We start from the raw sequence: 24,720 nt of genomic DNA on the forward strand, positions 1-24,720 counted from the left end.
CTTTTTTTTCTCTGCTCCTGTACAGACCTCAGAGACTTCTGGAAGCCACGCATTAACATGCTAATTGAGAGCCATGGATCTTTATGCATATTGAGGGAATGTTGCCTAACAGTGCTGCTGTTGTATGACCACAGAGAGAAACTGTAAACGGTGACAGCTCACCACCACCTTCTCTTAGACAGTTAGAGATGAGCAACAAATGCCGGTCCAGCCTGCCACATCCTCATTCCACTAACAAATAAATGTACCCGCCCCATTGCATCTCACAGCCCACCAACTGGGGGCTAGAAAAATTCCACCCACAATGTTAGATTCTATTGAAAATTTAAAAAAATGTTTTTGTTTTATTGAAAAACAGTGCTCCTGACTCATTCCACTGAACAAAGCTTCACCAAATATATTTCCCCTACAGACAATGGCCCGTTAAATCATTTGTAACATTACACATGTTTACTAACAGAAAGAACAGCCAGTAGCTGAAGCACTGTTGTGTTTACAGATACATATTTTTTAAAAACTTAGTGAGTCTATTTAAACGTCTGGTCAGTTTGAGAAGGTACACATTGGAAAGATTACCTTTGAAATATCCTGTGCATTGCTGGTTAACACAAGACTTGCAATGAATTCCACACACTGCACGATTCGGGTACAAGCTTTCTCTTCATTTTGTGCCATCCACAGTATGTGTTCATCCACTAGCATCATGTTGCTGGCTATTTCTGTGATGGATTCTCCCAGCTGTGGAACAAAATACTCTCATTTATATTTGGATGATTCATCGCCAGGTATTGCTTTGCACCACAAATGTAAATATCTTTTTTCATGGCACATTCGCATTCAATTAAAAAAAAACAAAGCTAAAGATGATCCAAATAAAATCTGCACAAATATCAGCCTTTACTGATTCAGCTCTACTTGTCTTTTCCTGTAATGACTGACTTCTACCATTTTACAAGGTAAAAACAAGGACTGCAGATACTGGAAACCAGAGTCTAGATTAGAGTGGTGCTGGAAAAGCACAGCAGGTCAGGCAGCATCCGAGGAGCAGGAAAATCGATGTTTCGGGCTAAAGCCCTTCATCAGGAATAGAGCAGGAATAGAGGAATAAACAAAGGGCTTTTGCCCAAAATGTCGATTTTCCTGCTACTCAGATGCTGCCTGACTAGCTGTGCTTTTCCAGCACCACTCTAATCTACCATTTTATAGGTTAATTAAATCAAAAGCAAAAAATTGCATGAAGTAAACAAGATTCAAGCAGACTGTTCTAGTTATTATTCAGACCTTGTATACAGTGAAGTTTGATAATTTTTTTTCTACATTAAAGGGAAGTTGCAATGATGCACACAATAGAAGTTTTGCCCCGGTGCAATTTCTGAGAACATTCTAAACTATCTCTATCTCAGCTTACTGTGCCCTGCACGGACTTCCTCCCCTAGGCTAGGGACATTTAAAAAAACATAAATGAGGATGGCTGTGTTTGTCAGAGACCAGTCATCGCAGCACTGCAAAAGCTCTTCAGCATAGCGTCCTTGGCCTCACAGTGCCAGAGACCCAGGTTCAATTCCCGCCTCAGGTGATTCTCTGTGTGGAGTTTGCACATTCTCCCCGTGTCTGCGTGGGTCTCCTCCAGGTGCTCCGGTTTCCTCCCACAATACAAAAATGTGCAGGTTAGGTGAATTGGCTGTGTTAAATAGCCCATAGTATAAGGTGAAGGGGTAAATGTAGAGGAATGGGTCTGGGTGGGTCACGCTTCGGTGGGTCAGTGTGGACTTGTTGAGCCGAAGGGCCTGTTTCCACACTTAAGTAATCTAATCTAATCTACGTTCAGCTGCTTGATTGAATGTCTCTCCTTTGACATGGGAGTAGAGTGAAGCTGTCCACTGACAATTCCAAAATGTTCAGTTTATTCACAATTTGTGATCATCAAATAACCCCTTGACATAATATGGACAATGTCTAGACATTGGCTCATTGTATATTACTTTGAAATGGTCACCTTAAAAAGCACAGGAAGCTCAGCCACCACCCTTGAGCAGCAATTGCCAGATATTCACCAAGACCCCTTCATCAATATCCTAACAGTGAAATAGATAAGAAATCTGAACCAGAACAATTATAACAATACTAAGAATACAAGAATATGGAAGATACCAGAGATACTTGAACTCAAACAGCAAAAGCAGCAGCTGTGCAGATTCCCTGCTGGGTCAGAGAGCTGTGTAGGTCTCTTTCTCCTTTTGAATTACTTCCCAAGTGGTCACTGCTTACACCTCCCTTCCTCCTTTTAAAAGTGCTGTTGTTTTGATCTTTTGTTCCCCAAAGTTCCACAACAATGCAACAGCTTGTAAAACAGTAATTACGCCTCCTAGAATTTGAGGAAATCAGTTCCAACATTGAAAATACATCAAAAAAAGGAGCAGCTCTTACAGTTACAACTTTTTCTCCTCTTCCACCTTGATTACCCATTACACTTAATGCTAAGGTTCTGTAAGGTGTCGCTGAACAAAGAGACCTTGGATTGCAGATTCATAGTTCTTTGAAAGTAGAGTTGCAGGTAGATAGGATAGTGAAGATGTTTGGTATGCTTGCCTTTATTGGTCAGCGCGTTGTAGATAGAAGGTGGGAGGTCATGTTGCGGCTATACAGGACATTCATTCAGCCACTTTTGGAATACCACATGTGGTTCTGGTCTCCCTGCTACAGGAAGGATGTTCTGAAACTTGAAAGGGTTCAGAAAAGATTTACAAGGATATTGCCAGGTTTGCAGGTTTGAGCTGTGGGGAGAGGCTGAATAGGCTGCGGCTATTTTCCCTGGAGTATTGGAGGCTGAGGGAACCTTATAGAAGTTTATAAAATCATGAGGCGCATGGATAGGGTAAATAGGTAAGATTTTTTTTCTTGCAAGGCAAGGGTGGGGGAGTACAAAACTAGAGGGCATAGATTTATGATGGGAGAGGAAAGATTTAAAAGAGACTCAAAGGGCACCCTTTTCACACAGAGGGTGGTGCGTATATGGAATGAGCTGCCAGAGGAAGTGGTGGAGGCTGGTACAATTACAACATTTAAATGGGTATATGAAGAGGTGATATGGGCCAAATGCTGGCAAATGGGACTTAATTTATTTAGGATATCTGGTCAGCATGGATGAATTAGACCGAAGGGTCTGTTTTCATGCTTTATATCTCTACGACACTATGACTCTATGCTAGATACTCTGTGACAAGTAGTTCAACTCCTGACTCATCAAGCTCCATCCACTGTCCACAAGAGTGAAGCTGGGGATATGATCAATTATTAAACATGCAAATAAAGGCTAAATATTGCAGATGCTGGAAATATGATATATATACGCACAGAATGCTGGAGAAACTCAGCAGTTCAATTCTGAAGAACAGTCATAATGGATTCGAAATATTAACTCTGTTTCTCTCCCCACAGACCCGACCAGACCTGCTGAGTTTCTCCAATATTGAATACTCACCTGACTGAGCTCACTTCCAACAATTTAAAATCAGATGAGACAAAATTTGATTAATTGGTGTCTGTCTACCAGACTTAAGGTTCACTCTTTCATCACCAGAATATCGTTATTGTATTATACATAATAGCAGGATGAACTGCTGAGAGAAACCAAGGTTAGTTCAACAGCATCTCCTTCCTCTGCAACCTCCATGACTAAGAAATGTAAGGGCCTGCATTTTCACCAGGATGGAGCAACTCTCCTGTCAAAACTGTGAAAAGCAATTGCCAAAGGAAAGCTGTCAAGCTTTCAAAGCATTTAGAATTCCTGTCCTTTACATATATGGATATCACATCTGGAGTGTTAACAAAGTAACTGCTTGCTATTTCACTCTGTCTATTGGCATAAAGCTTGAGGGTTTCCATTGCTGGATTGCTCTGCATGACTCATTTCACAATCATCCATTATCACAGTAGGGCTTCTGTCATCTTACAGTTTGATTGACAGCTCCAAATGGTTGTGGAATCTTGGAAGTGGAAGAATACAATTAAGTTCAATTATTCCTGCTTTAAGGGATTTGTGCACTTGAATGAAATGGTTACTTTTAGAAGCCATTATGAAACTTAGGATTGCATTTGTAGTGAATGGGTTTTCATGAAGGAGTAATATTTCCAATATGTTTGCAATTTACATAAAATTTTATTTAATTAAAACTTATTTCATATCAACTCTGCATGGATCCTGAGAGACATAAGAACAAAGGTAACGCTGGGGAGTATTTAACTGAGTTACTCCAAACGACCATGAGGGGATTACAGAGCAGCGAAGGTTGGCATGGAGGTGGTAAAGGGAGTGGGTAGACAGTCATGGAGATTAAAAATATCCAGGGCTAGGTAGAAGGGTAAAGGGGCTATAACGTGTTTTGGGATAAGTAGAAGGCCATAAGTAGGCACCGAGTGCATGACTGTCACCGGGATATGCACAAGGACATAATTATTCCTACCTTCCATGCTGACCTACATAGGTGGGTAGGGAACATGAGGTGGCAAATGTTTGCATGTATATGACACAGGAAGGAAGTGGGCAGGGTGAGGGTGAGGGCTGTTTTATGTTTTATTTGTTATTTGAAACATCCATGTAGTGTCATTGCACAGAGGCAGGCCTTCCGCCCAGCCTATCATCCTCACCGATCTACCCCTCTCAGATGCATCCATCATCTAATTGGTAGGAGTGACCAATGCACAGTCCTTTGAGAAGCAAAGTCTCAAGTTCACATTAAGGATACAATCCACTGTATTCCTTAGCAGTACGTCTGTGTTAAATGGGATAGCTCTCGCAATTCAAACTGGACACTTCTACACTGTGTGCCACTAGCAGCAGCAGAATTGTATTCAGCCATAACCTTTAAGCTCATGGCCCAGTACATTCCCCACAATCTATCATAACCATCAAGCCAACAGATCATCCTTGGTACAACAAAGACTGTAGGTGGGCATGCCATCAGTAGAACCAGGCATACCTAAAAATGAGATGTCAGCTTGAAATTATGCCTACTTGCATACCAAACAGCAAACTCAACATGCAGCATACAGCACTAAACAATTTCACAGACAATGAATAAGATTTAAGCTCTGAAGGTACATCCAAGCTGCCAACAGATGTGGGCAATCAAACAACCCATAGGAAGCGTTGGCTTCACAAATATCCTCATCAATAATGATGGGAGAGCCCAGAAAATCAGTGCAAAAGACAAAGCTAAAACCTCTACATCCATTTTTAATCAAGAAATGTTGTTAAAATCAAGCATTGATGCTTCCTCCTGACATCCCCAACATCATAGATTTCTGTCTGCAGCCAATTTGATTCAGTTCCCATGATAGAGAAACAGACAAAGATGCTGGATGCTCAAAAGCTATGGTCACTGACAATACTATTGGCTTCAAGCTAAACACTATACTGTCCTTGATGAGTACAGTAATTCATAACTGAACATGTTATGTTCCTGAAATGTGCAACTGCTCGAAGGCAGTCAGATTTTCCCATAACATTAATACAGCAAAAGTTGCTGTAGTTACACATTATAGGGCCTTTTTCATCAGGAAAAAAAGAACATTATATCCTTGAAATTGAAGTACTATACACTTCTGGATTCCCATGTTCATAAATGAAAATCTATTGATGTAACTTTAAAAGCATAAAAGAAATGTGCTAACTCATTCTTCTTTGCTGCTGCTCTTCACCTCTTCTGTTGGCTGTCTCTCCCATTGTCAACTGCCCTCTTGTGAATCATCGCAGTGAGTGAGGGAGGGCTTGGGAATGGAGGGGCGAGAGGGAGAACACAAACACGTGAGTGAGAGGTGCTACAAATGGCAGGGCTGGAGAGGGATGTGGGATGTGGAAGGGTTGAGGGATGGAAGTAGCGAGTGGGGTAGGATGTTGGGAGGCTCACAGCCAATGAGAGAGAGGTGGTGTGCCAGAGTGTCAGGGAGCAGAAGTAGCCTGACCCAAATGGTGCCATTGGGTCAAGCGCAGCTCAGGATGCATGAAATGTATTATCATGGAAATGTCCAGGCAAAGTGCATGTGTTGGCCCCATTGTATCTGCAATGTTGAAAAGGAATTAGGCTGAATGAAGCAACGTGCAATGACAACTTAGAATATTGGTGCCCCTTCAGCATCACTGGGTTTTCGCCCTCTATTCTCTCTCTTGGTAGCATTATTGCCACAGGATAGCAAATATTCAAGGAAAAGCTCCACCACTACTTTTTCAGAGTGAGAATGACTACAATCTAAAGCTTGCCAGCACTGCCAGAGAACAAACATTAAACAAAAATCTCAAGCACTTGTGAACCAGTGAAAATGTTTTTCAAAATTTTACAAATAATCCAGCAGATAATCTGTGCTCTTTAAATGTTTAAATTAGAAAGTTGACCTTGGTTGAATTTGCAAGAATGACAAATGGCGAGTAAGCCTTTCCAAGAGGTGTCTCACAATGCAAAATGCTCATTTGCCAATAACATCAAAAATCAGCAAACGGTATGCTTTGTCTTTACTATTAATGCTTGTAATTAATACATAACATATTCTGGTTACTGTGCAACTTTGTTATTTCCAGCAATAGCTACAGACAAGTGTAACATTTCTTACAAATGTGCAAGCTTTTCGATGTGCTGGAGATTTTATGCTTGGACAGCAAGTTATTGCAAATCCTACCAAATATAAGTGACTGAGCTAAGGATGCTATTTTAAAATTAACTATCTGTGGTAAGACTGGGCTTTTTTTTTGACCTGCCTTGCTTCCCCAACTAAATGCATTTACCCATTCCAACTAGTGAGAAAAGCAATCAATATAACTTGACCTTAAAGGTATTGAGTGATTGTGCAACTGTGCCCATTCAGGTGAGAAGTGAACTTTCTCAATAAAAGAAAAAAAAAATATTTCTTTGACTGCTGTGAAGAATTATTTCCAGAACTGGATTGCATTGAACTTAAAGTAACTATAGAATAGCAACAAAAGAAAACACAGTCACCTCAGAAACCTCACACCCAGCAGTGAAACAATATTTTCTATGAAGCAGAACAACTTTCTTTCGAGAGCACCATGAATCTAACAAGATATCTCACTGCTTTACTCACTTCTCAAGACTTCACTGGATAAAAGTTTGATGCTTATGTGTTATAGGAAGAGGTGACTAAAAGCTTGCTCAATGAGGTAGATTGTAAGCAGCATTTAAAGTGGAAGAGAGGTGGAGATGCAGAAAGGTTCAGGATGAAATTCCTGAAGAAGTGAAGGTACTTTTATCGATAGTAGGGTGAAAGATACCAAGGGTGTTGAAAAAGCCAGAATTGGGGAATAGTAACAGAGGGTTGTCAGGATAGAGGAAGTCACAGAGGTAGAGAGAGATGGATATCCATGTGCATATTTATTTTTATGAATATAATTCTTACATTATAATTTAATTGATACATAATAGTGACAGATAACAGAACTCAGGAAAAGTAGTCATCCAAACACTGACACCACATGTATCTCGCTCAGTTGATAAACAATTGTGCACCACGGTTTTCCGTTTTCGAAGACCATGCCAACCTTGTATGCATGCCATTACTGCCCCCTTTAAACCACGGATTTCAGTCTTGCTGGAAGTTTTTTATGTGGCACTTTATCAAATGCGTTTTGAAAATTCATGAACCACCAAACCAATTCTCTCTGGTAACTTACCAAAAAAACTCAAATCAAATGAGTTAAGCATGATTTGTCTTTCATTAAAAAGTACTTCCTTTCACTTTTTAATTCAAGTGGCTGTTAACTTTATTCTAGATTATCATGTTAGACTGCTTCATGCAACCAGTAAATAGAACTTGGAGTTAATGTGTTTATTCTTAGCCCTGAGAAATATTGCAAAATGATGACTTGCAATATCTATCCTTACTTCTCTCATGATCCTCCGATGCATCTGATAGAATTTTGGGGCTGACCTTTTATGTCTTGCTAGCTGTCTGTTATTCGGGTTAATGACCAGACTGTGAACAGTTGGGGCCTCAGAAATTAAAGGTTGTTGTCTTTTACAAGGGGAGTGGAATTTAAAGTAGGGATGTTTTGCTAAACTTGTACAAGGCATTAGAGGGACCACATCTGGAGAATAATGAATATTTTGATATCCTTATTAAGAAAGGATGTAAATCTTTTAGAAGCAGTTCAGAGGAGATTCACTTAACTGATATGCTGGGATGGGATGGGAAGGGTGGAGTGTGAGGATCATCTTATGAATAGAGGTTGAAAGTATGTACATTGCGATTGCTTTGTAAGCAGAATGCTCAAATAGAAACTAAGACATGAGCTTTTTTGTGCAGAGTGTCATTTTTATTTGTACGAATTATGTGCGTATCATTGGCTCAGGCAGCATTTTTGCCCATCCCAAATAACCCTGGAAGTGGTGGTTATGAGCTTTCTTTTGGAAATGCTGTCATCTTTAGAAGGCAGCAAAATCCACATTGCTATTAAGAAAGGAGTTGAGGATTTGCATCCAATATCAGTGAAGGAACGGTGATATAGTTCCAAGTCAGGGTGGTGTGTGACTTGGAATGGAACTTGCAGTTGGTGGTGTGCCAATGCATCAGCTGCCTTTGTTCTCCAAGGCCATGGTAGTCACGGGTTTGGAAGATGTCATCAAAGGAGCTTTGGTGAGTTACTGCAGTTCATCTTACGATGCACAGTGCTGCCACTGTACGCTGGTGAAGGGAGTGAATGTTCAAAATGGTGGAAGGGGTGCCAATCAAGCGGATTGCTTTGTTCTGAATGGTGACAAACTTTGAGAGTGTTGTTGGAGCTGCATCTTGGCAAATGGAAAGTATTCCAACACACTGCTTTTTTAAAAAAAATTCTTGCATGGGACGTCAGCTTTGCTGACATGTGCCTTATACACTGGCAGACTTTGGCAGGGGAGGATATGAGTTACTCCCTACAGAATTCCAGCTTAGGACCTGCCATTAAGCAAGAACTAAACTTTTTAAAAACATTAAAGTCCCTTTCCTCTCAATTCTCTGACCCAGTATACTACCCAGAATCTATTTGTAAACATTTGCCACCAATTGGGTTCTATTTGTGGGGAAAATTCAACAAGGTCAAGGTTCTTACTCATCAAGATTATGATATTTGAATGTCTATGGAGGTTCTCTTGACTGTCTGTCAATAAAACCCCTCACATGCCATTTATAGCATTTCTCCAGCATCTCCATTGATTCTCCTTTGAATTAATGATGGATCCTTGGGAGAACCTGAATGAAAATTCAGCTGCCAGATGAGATGCGAAACAGAGCAGTCTTAGCTACTAATGAAGAACAATTGATTGTGATTGAAACATTTCATCTTACTGAGGTTTAATATAGTTTTCCAGGCATTAATGGTTAGTAGGTTACTTTGAGGTATAGGTGACACCAGGCAACAGGGAAACATATTTTAAGAATAAAAGTCTTGTAATATTTGCTGAAATCCAATTCCTAAATGCTTCCTTGTACTTCATACATGTGGTATTTTGAGACCAGTTAGAATGTTACAATCTGATTATTATTTAAAAGAAATGCATGGCAACTGCATACTTACAGAGGAATCCCTTGATGAATATGCTGCGAACACGGACCTTTTTATTCCCAAGTGGTTCACATTTTCTTTTGCATCACTTGAGATGTTTAGATGAAGCTGACAAATCCACTGTCTCAATTTTAGATAAAGCATTGAACTGAATTTACAATGTCAGCTTGAAATAATTCATAGCTTTGGTACCATTGTATACAATAGATTACAAATTCAAGTAAGCTGACTATAAACCCTATAGTGTTCTCATTAACATGCAACTTGAATACTGTCACCAATTATTGTCACTTAAGAGGGGCATTGCAGAGAGCATACATACAAGCAATATGATTATTCCCTGACTTCAAATATGAGCTACATCCATAGAGGTACACAGGAGAGAAAATATAATTTGAAAACAGGAGTAAACAGTAAAACCAAAATAAAAAAAATGCTTTTGAATGGTTGTTAGGAAGTTGATCTTCACAAAAAAGTTATAGCATTGAAATGAGAAATAGAGCTAAAACTCAAGAAAACATTTAAGATACTGTCATAAGATAATTTCTGAATGGATAAGTTGAAAAGGGTGAATGGATTTTCTCGTAAAGCACAGGAATTCGACCCTATGGTCCAACCAGTTCATGCTGAACATAATCCCAAACTAAACTCGTCCCACCTGCCTGCTCGTGGGCCAATTCCATCCAATCTGTCCTATTCATGTAGTTTTTTTAAGTGTCTTTTAAACGTTGTAACTGTCCCTGCATCCACCACCTCCTCTGTCTGTTCATTCCACACATGAATTGCTCTCTGTGTAAAATAATTGCCCCCATGTCTTTTTTTTTTAATCTCTCTCCTCTCATCTTAAAAAACATGCTCCCTAGTCTTGAAATTCCCAACCCTCTGGCAAAGACATCTATATTAATCCTTTCCATACCCCTCATGATTTTATAAACCTCTAAATTTATCTCTCAACCTTCTACGTTCCATTGAAAATCGTCCCAGCCTTTCTTTGTAACTCAAACCTTCTATGCCCAACAACATCCTGGTAAATCTCCTTTGAACTCTCTCTAGCTTAATAATATCCTTCCTATAACTGGGCGATCTCAAATGGAGATAGTACTCTAGAAAGGACTCAGCAGTATCCTGTACAATCTCAACATGACGCCCAAACTCCTCTACCCAAAGGTCTAAGCAATTAAGGCAAATGTGCCAAGTGTCTTTTTAACCAACTTGTCTATATGTGACCCAAACATCAAAGAATTTTGTACTTGAACCCCTTGGTCCCTCTGTTATACAACACTACCCTAATTGTATAAGCCCTGCCCCTGTTTGTTGTACTAAAATGCAATACCCCACATATATCCAAATTGAAATCCATCTTTACAAGGTTGTTGCCATTGTTTTATGGGTGGATTTTCACCTTGATTCTTGCTTAAAGGTTTGACGTTGTGGTCTGGCTGAGCATTATAAGATTTTATTCCCAGTTATTTCAGTAAGAGGAGAATCAGGCAGTTTCTATACACACATGAGATCCACCACGTCAATTTTAAGCTGGGTACTAAATAAGTAATTCCCTAGATCTCAAATAGCTTTCTCTTCCATGATCCTCTGATTCAATATTGATTTAGCTTGCAGTAGACATTGTAAACTTAAATCATATTCAGTCTGCTGTGCCTGAAACAAAAATAAGACTGTGAAGAAAAATCTCATTATTCCTTCTGTGTTACTAAGAACCTAAATATTAAATGATCATCTTTCAGCACAGAGCAAGATGAAGTAACTGTATGAAATGACTTCAGTGTGGGATTCACATTCGGGTTTTGATACTTTACATCTTTGACTTGATCCACAAAGATGATTAACTTCTGAATCATGCGAGCCACAAAAATGACATCCATCATGTCTGCAAAGTTAGCTGCATTTCCCGTGTAGGTCATCAGTTGGTGAGCAAAAGCAAGAGCATTGGTGGCATTCACCGGAATCTGAAATCACATATTGAATTTAATTAGCACTCTCAAAGGTACAAGAATGGTAAACCACTTGTGTTCATGATCAATTAACCATAAACCAAATGTAGATTGCAGGCTGCAATTTGATTTTCACACACATAAAACCTTCCTTTGTTTTCAAGCAGTGAAGAAGCAGGTAGATGGTCAATATAAAGCAATCGATATTTTATGGGAGAACATTAAGACAGAATAGCTTACAGCCAGTACCAGCATTATCTCCAAATGTCATTCCCTACAAAAATTAGTTTTTCTACTCAAGCTAACTCTAAATAAGAAGGAGACTTTGAAGACAAGTCAAAGACTTGCATATTTAGTTTCTGAATGGAAGTTTTCTTTAGTTTATGCATTTTGGGTTTAAATTTCTTAAGTGATGAATGCTTTATGTATTTGAATAGACAGCATGATAATAGTTGAGATATAACTGAGCTAACTAATTTCTGAAAGGGAGAGTTTGGTAGTAACCAGCTACTGTAAACTGTTATGCTATACAACCACTTGCTTTGTTGCATTAAGATCAATTTGTATTTATACATTCACAATTGTTCAAGTGGAATGACTCTTGTACATCAACTATTTATATCTATCAGCATTTCAGTAATGAAGACTTATTAAATTTTCAGCTAAGTGACTACCATGATAAAAAAAAGATAACAAGCAAAAATAAAGCAGCAATTTTATTGAAAATATGCTCTGAACATAATGAAGTGCACATTGACAATGTTTCCAAAGCAAGCAAGCTGACCCATGTGCACTCTGCTGTTATGCAACTTAGCATTTGAAATTAGGACCATTATCAGACAAATAAGTCCTTGCAGTGCTTTAATTATCACCTCATTGCTTTTACAATGCTACTATCTTTATCCTTATCACTTTGACTTTGCATTAATTTGTGAACTATCATAGGGTTAGCATGCTACTTTTTTAGCATGAACGGTGCATTACATATGTTATTCAGTGGCAGTAAAATGATCATTTGAGTTCTATATTTTGCATATATTTCATTTAATGTTAGGTTTTAATTTTTTTTTATTTCAACTGTCACAAAGGATTCAATTTTTATAATTTTTCAATTTGAACAATTTTGATTGGCTTTCTTCTGAGCAACACCCAGCGCCATTGTTTTATTATAGATTGGACATGCTCTACACTAACCTACAGAAAAAGAACCTGCAATGCTACACTACAGGATTAACATGTACTGTGGCTTTCAAAAATAATTCTGGTTTGTGCCTGTTGAATCAGATTCAATTGCCTAGACATGTATTTTTAAAATTCAATTTAACCTTTGGTTGTGACAGGTTTGCTGTAATACCAGCATAGCACACAACATTTCATAGCATTAAAGAATATAACTATATATCCATGACTCACCTTACAGGATATATTTGTTCTTTTTTGTACTAGGAGTGTAGTCAGCTGATATCTTTCTTTTGTAGAAGATTTACCTGATCTCTTCACCTAGGTGCAGAATCTTTCCATTCAGCATTTCTTAATTATTACGCCTGACATACTGCTCTGGCAGCTACATGCCAATTGCCTTTGAGACGTTACACACATTCTATCATATGAAGAATGGTGTCACGTTTGAGACAACAGTTCCCTATCTGTTGAATTAACATTCTGATTTTCTTGCAATGTGTGCAACTATCATTCTACATTCTACCTACAGTCAACCATTGTTCAAACATATGGATCTACTAACTATAAATTGAGATAATGTTCATTGTACTTCCCAACTGCGCTGAACTCACCCTTCAATGCAATGTTTCATTGAAGACACAGCCTTGTAAAGGGGAAAGAAACAGCAAAAACAGTAATACTTGAAAACGAATATACAAATCATATTCCAGACTTGGGCGACTGCATGAAGTTTGCACATTTGCCCTGTGTCTGCATGGGTTTTCTTCGGGAGCTCTAGTTCCCTCCCACAGTCCAAAGACATGCAGGTTAGGGTGAATTGGCCATGCTAAATTGCCCTTTATGTTCAGGGATGTGTAAGTTAGGTACATTAGTCAGGGGAAGCATAGGGTAAGGGGTCTGGATGGGTTACTCTTCAGAGGGTCAGTGTGGACCTGCTGGGCTGAAGGGCCTGTTTCCATACTGTAGGGATTCTAATTCTATTGAATAACATGCCACCAGAGTGACTTCAGCTCTATTACAATATCTTTTGGTGCTGGATTCCAGACCAGAGGTAAGTGATAGCAGGAGGGAAATCAAGGGAACATGCATGTCAGCCGCATGGGCAGTGGTGTGGCTTTGAATGGACCCTCTCTCAGCCTTCATTCCAGATGCTGGGTCCCTCAATCATGCACTGAATGGGTTTGAATGAGGGACCTCCCTGGAAGCTCACGAATGATCCTACATAAGTTTTCTTGCTTGGCTTCCCTCCACAACCTGCTGCTGGTTTAGTATCAGGAACAGTGGAATTAATTACCTGGGTTAGGGCTTCAGTTGGTCTCAGGCTAGGATGGCCATTCACAGAATTAGCAACCATCACCGTCCCACCTGAGTAAACATCATTCTGCTATCAGACTCGCCATAGGGGAGCATATTAAATTCCTGCCATCATTAATCGTTACCATACTGGTCTGTTGCAGTTTCCAATTTGGTATTCCATTATAATAACCTTGCAACTTTTTATGAAGTGACATTAGCAGAAGTCAGTTACAACCAAGGACAATGCCATCTTTACAATTAATTCTCAAAGCAGGTGGCAGGGGTAGGATGGCACTGGTTAGAATTATAAAAGGGGAATATCTTGTTTTATATCTGACAGAAAATATGCAATTTAACTTTAAACACAGCAAAAACTGAGTGCAATAAATAATCCATACAACAGCAATGACCATACAGAAAGGAATAAAAGCTTGGAAGTCATTTTATCTATTACGGTCAAGAAATATAATGGAACAACTGGAGGTGACTTCATCATTCAGTGGATCAGAACATGGTGGAGCAGAAGAATACTCCACTATGCTAACCCGGATCCCTAGCCTTGATACCTAGCCTAGTAGATGGAAATACAAACCCTGTCTCAACATTGACTATCAAGAGCTCCTACTGCAACAAATCTCAATACTCTCAGTCAGTTACAGGAGATATAGATGCATTGTGTAAAGCCAGAATCCACCTTGATATCATAAATAATAGTTTACTATTGTCTTAGATAATCTAAGTAGATGCTAGTAACACTGATTCAAATATGGATATGCTGGACGGAATATAAAGGAAAAACAGAATGAGTACAGGATATTATTTTGGTACAAATTCGATACTATATTAGTGTCTTTACAGTGATGTTTCAGGGCCTATAGTAATCACGAAATAACCAAGGTAACCCAAGGAGTGCAGATCGCTGTATGCACCGACAGAAAACATTGGTTTCACTTTATCGCATTACATCGATACAGTATAGTTGCTGTCCAAATCTGGAATCAAAGTGCAACTTGACAACAGAAAAGCAAGGAGAGAGAATTCTTTCGAAGGAAATTCATTTCAATTTCTTTTTTAGTCAATTTGGGCTTTCACACTCAATACACAGCACACATTTTACATCAGTGTAAAGCTAAATTAACTTTATACTGACACGGTTAGTAATGAGAATATCGGCAGAGTTGTGGATTTTGAGTTTGGTAACAGGTCATTTAGACATGCAGGTAAAAACAATGACTGCAGATGCTGGAAACCAGATTCTGGATCAGTGGTGCTGGAAGAGCACAGCAATTCAGGCAGCATCCGAGGACAGGCAAAATCGACGTTTCGGGCAAAAGCCATTTAGACATGCAGTCAGCTCTGCCCTATAGATTTTCTCTTCCCCACATGAACCACCTGGTCTAAATACACATTCCTACTCCCCATTCCTTTCACCTTCCACAATCCAATTCCCTTATAAGATAATTTATAAATCACACAACACTGGGTTACAGTCCAACAAGTTTATTTGAAACCACACGCTTTCAGAGTGTCACTCCTTCTTCAGGTGGCTAACTGAAAAAGGAGCAGGGCTATGAAAACATGTGGTTTCCAGTAAACCTGTTGGACTATTACCCGGTGTCATGTGATTTTTGACTATCCACCCCAGTCCAGCATCTCCACATCAAAGATAATTTATGGCATCTGTTGTAATGTCTGTATGTGTGCTTATGATTGTGTGTGTGTGCGCGTGCATGTGTGTGCGCGAATGTGTGTGTGTGCGCGTATGTTTGTGTGCATGCCTGTGCGTGCGCGTGTCCATGTGTGTATGTGGGGGGGGAATGCAGGGAGTGGTGTAACAAAAATCCACATTCTAACTACAGAAACCAAAATCTCCCAATTATGTGATTTTGAGGTTCAAAGTTTGTGCGAAGATTTGTAGCTCGGGTGCTCGTTGCTGTGGTTCTGTTCGCCGAGCTGGAAGTTTTTGTTGCAAACGTTTCGTCCCCTGGCTAGGCGACATCATCAGTGCTTGGGAGCCTCCTGTGAAGCGCTTCTTTGATGTTTCCTCCGGTGTTTATAGTGGTCTGTCCCTGCCGCTTCCGGTTGTCAGTTTCAGCTGTCCGCTGTAGTAGTTGGTTTTGAGGTTTCTCATTTTGAAGTTAAGGCATATTATTGGAGTAACACAGGCAACTTGTGTTTGCACTTCACTCTAATTACAACTGATTAAGGTACAGATTCTGTGGTAGGTATTCACATGACTTGGTGCTCCTGACTTCCATGAGGCAAAATGATAGGGAAGTCAGATGAGGGAATATAAATTCTGGACTTAATGTTGAAACTGTCACATTTACACTTTTAACCATAGTTTGCATTGCCTGTGAATCTATAAGGACAGAAGTGTAGCTGAGCATCCTTTCCTCTGATTGGGATTCAAGCTGAATACAGTACTAGGTATGTGTCAAGCCTGGTGCAATCAGTGAGATCGAAGTTGGAGACAGTCTATTGTTCAAATAATGCTCCTTCAATTGAGCAAATGAAGTCAGTCCAGCTGCCTGAAATATCACACATCAAACAAAGATTTTAATCTATTCAAGTAACAAAACCAGGCAGACAAATTATATCACGAGTATTTACGATTTCTCTTATCTTCTTTGTGGCATTTTAAATTCAGCACAGCAGCATGAACAAAGAGGTAGTCAGATAACATCATCAGATACTGTTTATACAGCACAGTTCTGAGTAAATAGAGATAATCTTCCATTAAACCACAATGACTAAACTGAAGCATTATTCACCATATTTATATTTGTTGAATTCAAACAAAAACTTAAGAAGCTATAGGCATCCTGGGATTTACTGTCACAGTACCTGAATTTTGACCACTGCTGACTTTGAAGAAAACTGTCATTGCAGATCCAGTGACCTTGTTCGTGTCGATTTTAATGTAATTCCAGTGCAAGATATCAGAAGCTAAATTTACTCCAAGAATGTGCATGGAAAATAGAAGTCTAGGTTGTTTTCTCGACCCCAAATCTGCTTCTGGTGCGAATGTAATTAAATTTCATGTGTTGAAGCCGTTAAAGTGGCACAGAGAGGGAATTCCCATTCAATTAAGGGTGGGATGTGAGCACTCAATTGGCAGACAGTCAATCTAAGGCTTCCAAGCTTGAGAGAATCATCTAACTGCATTACAGTAAGAAACTGGGATGGCACCTCAACAAGGACATGGCTGCACAAAACATTTTTTTTAAAAAAAGATTTCACATTAAAAAACACAGAAGCAGCTGCAAGGCCAGCACATTTGTGGGAAATCTCTAATGGGTCACCTTGGACTGCATCAGATGCAGACTGACATGGAGGGCCTTTCGGCCTGACTGGGCCACAGTCCCTATGGTCTGCCACTGGTTACTAGCCTTCAGGCAATTGATCAGCATCGTGACATGGCAGGAAAATTCCAGCCAGGCTCCTTAAAATACTTTTAACAAAGCGCTTTACATACCAAATTGCTTGACCATCTCATGAAGGTTGGTGGCCTTCCCAAAGCCTTATCCCATGCCTCCAAAATGCACTTTGAAAAGTGAAATTATCATTTCACACCTGATGTTTTGGAGTCTTGGTGAAATGCAATCTGAAAGAATCGAGCCATTTGGGTATGGCCAACTATGAATTGCTTCCTCTATGCTGAAGAAATTATTGAGCATTACAAAGTAGTGTACTTAAATGGCATGTGTAAAATACCACATGAGGGACTGGCATTCACTAGAATTAGATTCCAAACGCTAAAAATAATCCCAATCGTTACAATGCTGCAGAATGAACAATTCTTTGAAGCAAAAAACTTAAGTTGCAGCGTAAACAAGTATTTACTTAAGTGAAGGAATACATATAAATACTCAGACTTACATCATTACTACCTTCTAGGCTTCATTGTACCTACCAGTAGGTGAACAAATCAGAGCATCTTCGTAGTTCCACTGCTGGGAATTGTATTGTACAAAACATAAATGCACAAACCAGTCAAGTCCGAGTGGTGCTGCTTTTAAACTCTGGGCTTCACTGGTCCAAAGTGAGAACATTATTTGTTTTGTGGTACCTGGGATGAAAATAACTTCATGACAGCGCATCTCAGAAGTGCCTGCTTTAACCCTTTGAAAATATTCACACAATTTCTGCTTGATTAAACATTTTTCTCTTATCATAGTGGCACAACACCCCTCCCAAATTATGTTTTCGAGAATTTGTTTCTGGGATATCAGTACTGTGAGCAAGACAGTGTTTGCTGTCCATCTTTAATAGCCTGTGAGAAGGTGGTAGTGAGCTGCTTTCATGGATTGTTGTAGTATATCTGGTGCAGATGTACTGTAAAGAAGGGAGTTCAGAATTGGAGAGCCAGTGACAGTGAAGGAACAGCAATATAATTCCAATTAAGGATGGGGTGTGGCTTGGAGGAAATCCTGAAGGTGGTAGTGTTCTCAGGTGTGTGCTGTCGTTGCTCTTCTAAATAGTAAAGGTCACAGTTTGAAGGATGCTGTCAAAGTAGACTTGACAAGTTATTGCTACAGATGGTATTCATATTGATGAAAAATTTAGTAAGCATTTAAGGTGATGGATGAGGTGCTCATCAAGTTAGCTCTTTGTCCAGAATAACATCAATCTAATTGAGTCTTACAGGAGCTGCGCTTGTCCAGGGGAGTACAGTGTGCTACATTACATTTTTGACTTGTGCCTTATAGATGTTGGCCTGGCAGTGGGAGTCTCAGGAAGAGTTACTCACCCCAGAATGGTGAGTTTGCAACTTGCTGTTGCATCCACAGTCTTTATGTGGTTGCTCAATAAAATTTCTAGTCAATAGGAATCCCCAGGATGTTTATAATGTGGTATTCAAGAATGACAATGCCATTAGATTAGATTCTCTCTTCTGAATATAATAATTTTCATGTGCTTTCTTCACATGAATGTTACTTTTCACTTGTCAACCGAAGCTAGGTGTTGTTCTGCTGCATCTGAACAAAAACTGCTTTGGTATCTGAGGAGTTGCAAATGGAGCTAAAAATAGTGTAAACATCAGTGCACACTACCACATCTGACCTCATGATAAAGGGAAGGTAATTAATGAAGATGGTGGAGCCTCGGACACATCCCTGTGGAACACCTGCAACCTCATCCTAGATGTGAGGGGACTGGCCTCCAACAAGCACAGGAAATATCTTTGTGTTCAACTATGATGCAAACCAATGGAATATTCTTCCTGATTCCCACTGACTTCAATTTTATTCGGACTCCTTAATGTCACACAGTCAGGCGAATGCAGCCTTGATGTGAAAAGCAGTCATTCTGAACTCACTTCCAGAATTGCACTCTTTTGCTCCATATTTGGTCCAAAGATGTTCGGCAGTGTGTGGCCTGAGGGTCTGGCAGAATTCAACTGAGCATTGGTGCGTAAGATATTGCTACAGCTACTTTAGTAAAACTGTTTTTTTGATCGGCTGTTCCTCGGTATTCTTGAGAAGCTAGTGGTGAGCTGTCTTCCTGAACCACTGCAGTCCACATACTGTCCATAGACTCACAATACTGTTAGGGAGGGAATTCCAGGATTTTGGCCCAACAACATTGAAGGAGTGGCAATATATTTCCAAGTCAAGATGGTGAGCGGCTTGAGGGGAACTTGCAGATGGTGGTGTTCCCATATATGCTGTATATTGCTCTTGTCCTTCTAGATGGAACTCGTCGGAGATTTGGAAAGTGCTGTCTAAGGATCTTTGGTGCATTTCTGCAGTGCATGTTGATAATACTGTTGATGACACCTTCTATCACTTTGCTGATGATTGAGAATAGGCGGCTTGAGTATTAACTAGAGTGAATGGCCTGGCTCTACTTTATGTGGGTAGGAAACACCTGATACATTTTCCAAATTATGGATAGATGCCAGTGTTGTAGCTGTACTGGAACAGTTTGGCTAGAGTTGCAGCTTACAGATCTTTGTTGGAACATTGTATGCGTCCATTGACTTTTAAGCATTGCTCCTGCAGAAGAAAAGGACTAATGATATTTTTCTGTCCTGTGCCAATATCATCGTTGGACTAGCAGCTTGTTGACATACATGAATGCTAAAGATAATCTCTTGCTCCAGTGCTGTTGTGAAATGTTTTGACTCATTGCTCAGTGGATGACACTAATACAATTAGGCATTTGAATTGAGGGTCATTCAGGTGTGGCTATCATCACAAAAAGAAAATGTAAAAAGCTTTTTATTCAGCTGTAGCAACAGGACCAACAGTAGCAATAGCACCAGCTGTCTTCTATGTAGACGCACTCCCTAAAACAGAAGGAATGGGTACAGAGGTGCAGGTTGAAGGAAGCAAGACCCCTAAATGAGGACTTACAGGCAGCAGACTAGCTACCCTGACACATGAGAGCACCAGTGCTTCAGGAACTCCAGACTGAGATCTGAGGTTACTGTTGATACCTGGATCTTCAAACAGGACTATGTAGGAACCTCTTGCCAGTGCCCAGAAGGTGTCAGCCACTAGAGGCTCATTCCACCCTCCTTGGACTCTCCCAAGTCTCTCTGAGGGAGGAAAAGCAGGGAAATAGAATTTTCAGCAGTTTGTGAATGCTGCAAGCTGATCTTCAGAGTCAAAGAGTCATGCAGCACTGAAAGAGACCTTTCGATCCAACCAATCCATGTTGACCGTAATCCCAAACTAAACTAGTCCCACCTGCCTGCGCTTGGCCAAACCCCTACAAACATTTTTTATTTATATACTTATCTAAATGTCTTTTAAACATTGTCAATGTAGGTACATCTACCACTGCCTCTGAAAGCTCATTCTACACATGAACCACTCTGTGTGTCAAGAAATTGCCCCTCATGCCTTTTTAAATTCTTTCTCCTCTCACCCTAAAAATATGCCACCTTGAAATCCCTACCCTGGGAAAAAGACATCATACAACACCAAGTTATAGTCCAACAGATTTATCTAAAATCACAAGCTTTCGGAGCACTGCTCCTTCATTAGACTGCTCCTCCTTTACCTGACGAAAGACCAGTGTGCATAAGCTTGTGATTTTAAATAAACCTGTTGAACTATAACCTACTGTTGTTTGACTTCTGAATTTGCCAATCCAAGTCCATCTCTATGTGCATTTCCACATCACAGGGAAAGGACAGCTGCCATTCACCTTAACTATACCCCTCAGGATTTTATAAACATCTATAAGGTTAGCTCTCAACCTCCATGCTCCAGTGAAAAGAGTCCCAGCCAATTCAGCCTCTCCTTTTAACTCAAACCTTACATACCTGACAACACCCTGGTAACTCTCTCCTTCCTATAACAGGGAGGTCAGAACTGGACACAGTATTCCAGACAAAGCCTCACCAATGTTCTGCATAACCACAACATAACATCCCAACTCCTATACTCAAATGTCTAAGAAATGAAGGCACCCTATCTTAACCACCCTATCTTTATGTAAAGCAAACTTCAAAGAAGTGTATACCTGAACCCCAAGTCTCTCTGTTCTACAACACTACCCAAAGCCCTACCTTTAACTGTATAAGTATTGCCTCTGTTTGTTTTATAGAATGTAATACCTCACATCGACCAAAATTAACGTCCATTTGCCACTCTTTTGTCCATTGGCCCAACTGATCAAGATCTCTTTGTAATCTTAGATAACCTTCTTTACTCCCCACTATGCCACCAATCTTGGTGTTATCCACAAACGTACTAACTGTACCTTCTATATTCTCATCCAGATCATTTATATAAATGACAAGCAAAAGTGGACACAGCACAGATCCCTATGGAGTACTGCTGGTCACAGGCCTCCAGTCCGAAAAACAACCCTTCACCACCACTGTACATTTCCTGCTGTTAAACCAATTTTGCATCCAACTGGCAAGCTTACCCTCGATCTCATGTGATCCAACTTTACCAATTAGTCTACCATGTGGAACCTTGTTAAAGCCTTTGCTAAACTCCAAGTAAACAATGTCTACCATTCTGCCCTCATCAATCTTCTTGGTTACTTCCTCAAAAAACTCAATCAAGTTTGTGAGACACAATTTCCTTTGCACAAAACCGTGCTGACTATCCCTAATTATTCCTTGCCTCTCCATTTGCACATAAATACTATCTTTCAGAATCACTTCCAACAAATTACCCACCACTGAAAGCAGACTTACAGGTTGATAGTTCCCAGATTTTCCTTATATCTCTTCTTAAACAAAGGCACAACATTAGTCACTCTCCAGTTATTCTGCAACTCACCCATAGTTATAGATAATACAAATATTTCTGCATGGGGGTCCCACAATTTCCTTCTAGGAAGGTAAAAGGCTGTGAGTGTCAGCTGTTTGGATGGTGATTCAAGGTGCATGTAGAGAAAGGAGTGAACGGAGCTATAAGTTGTGCTGACCTGAGGTATACTGTGAAGAAGATATTGGGGCAACATAGATTGTAGGGCTTAGCTCTGAAGGCTCTACGTCACTCACCTGTCGTACCTTCATGCGGTCCTGGCTCCTTCACGTCAGTTTTCTTAAAATCAACTTGTTCAGAAGTGTTATTACGCACTTCTGGAGGACGTGGAACTTAAATCTGAGCCTCCAGATTCTGGCTTCTCCAGGTACTGGCCAGGGGACATATTGCTGCTGCTCACTTGCTCAGCCATTTTAGCTGACTCAATTAACCTGATGGGTAGCTGTCCTGCCAAGTTCCCTGCTCCCTTGAAAAAGTATCATCATGGCAGGATTATATTGGGCTACCCTACTGTAACCTACTTGCTATGCTGCGGGGGCCGACCTGACCACCCAGTCACCTCTCATTTTCATTACCCTTCCCACTCTCTCTCTGACATGATCATCCTCGGCCTCCTCCATTGCCGCAGAGAATCAGACCGCAAATTGGAGGAACAACACCTCATCTTTCACTGGGGTAGCCTACAGCCCGGAGGACTCAACATTGAATTCTCAAATTTCAAATAACCTCACTTCCCATTTCCCAAGTCCCTTCCCAGTCCCTCTCCCTCCCTTCCATTCCTCTGATCACCCCTTCCTTCTAGCTACCAACTGGATTCATTCCTCCCATCGACCAACCAGGTCATACCCTCTACCTGTGTTCATTTATCCCTAACTCACTATGCCATGTACCCTCCTCACCAAAACCCTCCTCCAATTTCACCTCACTTTAGCTGCAGCTCCCTTTACACCCACCCCGAGTCCTGAAGAAGGGTTACACCTGAACCATTGACTTCTCCAGCTCCTGATGCTGCCTGATGTTCTTCCAGCTTCCTGCTTGTCTACCTTGGATTCCAGCATCTGCCGTTCTTTTCTTTGTAACTAGTGCTGCCTCCAGACCAACAACAATGGTCTGAGAAAAATCAGCCCAAGCACTCCTCAAGGGAGCCTTGGCTTTTTGGCAGATTTGGCATTGATAAGCTCCATTTGGAGCCACCAGCAAGAAAATTTGAAGTTTTTGCTTTCTATTTTAAGCAGTACAGTGGCTCCTTTAAAAAATAATAAACTCAGCAGAATACCTGCAACCAACATAGGATCTCACTTTACATTTTTAAGCAGCTTTGTGGTATGTCTTCATACTTTCAGACTGGAGTGATCATCAGGATTAAGTGCTTCTACAGCTTTCAAACACAGGCCATTCATTTTCAAACAAACAACAGCCAATAATGAAGTTCATCCTCACAAGGCTTCACAGGAACTGGATGTTCCTTTTTAGATCGACAATTCATTTTTCCTGAACACTGATTTGATAGGTAAACTGACATTTTGTATTTTATGATACACTTGTCTATCAGTTAGGCGCATGCCACAAATTAAGTTGAGTCATTTTACTTGGGTACATTGACTGAAGGCATTGGTGTTCTTCACAATGTTCTAGCATTACCAAATGGTTTTGAATTGTAGAAACACAACCACACATGCCTTTCAGTCAAGTGTGAGACCAACAGCAGGTACGCTGTTTAAAACTAAGTTAGATTTCATGGAAACATACAGAACAGAAGCAGGTATAGGCCAGTCAACCCTCTGAGACTGCTCAGTACCCGATTCAACACAGCATCCTGTTCTTGCTTTCTTCTCATATCTTTTGATCCCTTTAACTCCAAGAACTGTATCTAATTTCTTCCACAGGTTCACCACACCCCAGGTGAAGAAATTTCTCCTCATCTCAGTCCTAAATGACCTAACCTGGATCTTTCAACTGTGATGGCTGAGTCTGTACTCCCTGGTCATCGGAAACATATTTCTTGTGTTTACTCTGTCTAGTCCTGTTAGAATTTTATGAGATTTTTTATGATTCCCACTCATTCTTCTAAATATAGACCTGACTGTCTCAGTCTCTCTTCATATGTTTTGCTGTCCCACGAATCAATCTGGTATTTGTCATTATTATTCAGAATTATTTAATTATGATTGTGGGAGTTATGAAATTTGTGCTTTTATTCTAGGGAAAATATCCTGGAATTATGTCCATTTCTCAATTGAGAAACAGCCCATATGAGTGACTTTTTTTGGCACAACGATGACAGTTGTCTTTCCAAGAGGCAGAATGTATGAACCTGTGCTAATAAATAACTATGATGGTTGCATATTCAGGTCTACAATTATATTTAATAGCTTGCTTCGAATTGTTAGATAAATTAAGCATCTAGAAGAAATAACAAAGTGTGAGAATGTGGATTCAATAATATATTATAGTCAAAATCTTTCAGAAGAATCATTTCTCAAATAGGTGAATTGCAAAGTTG

The 24,720-nt window shown here is 40.1% G+C and overlaps 1 protein-coding gene across 1 annotated transcript in view; it reads right to left on the bottom strand.

Annotated features, from left to right (window-relative positions):
- Positions 1 to 24,720, bottom strand: part of LOC122561112 (adhesion G protein-coupled receptor A3) — a 522,394-nt gene that overhangs the window by 195,030 nt on the left and 302,644 nt on the right. The window contains exons 10-11 of the mRNA XM_043712551.1: positions 11,365 to 11,514; positions 577 to 738 (exon numbers count right to left, since the gene is read on the bottom strand). Of these exons, the coding sequence (XP_043568486.1) occupies positions 577 to 738; positions 11,365 to 11,514 (312 nt within the window). The remainder of the gene's footprint in view (positions 1 to 576; positions 739 to 11,364; positions 11,515 to 24,720) is intronic.

This window comes from Chiloscyllium plagiosum, chromosome 22, assembly GCF_004010195.1.
Source record: "Chiloscyllium plagiosum isolate BGI_BamShark_2017 chromosome 22, ASM401019v2, whole genome shotgun sequence".
Taxonomy (NCBI): Eukaryota; Metazoa; Chordata; class Chondrichthyes; order Orectolobiformes; family Hemiscylliidae; genus Chiloscyllium; species Chiloscyllium plagiosum.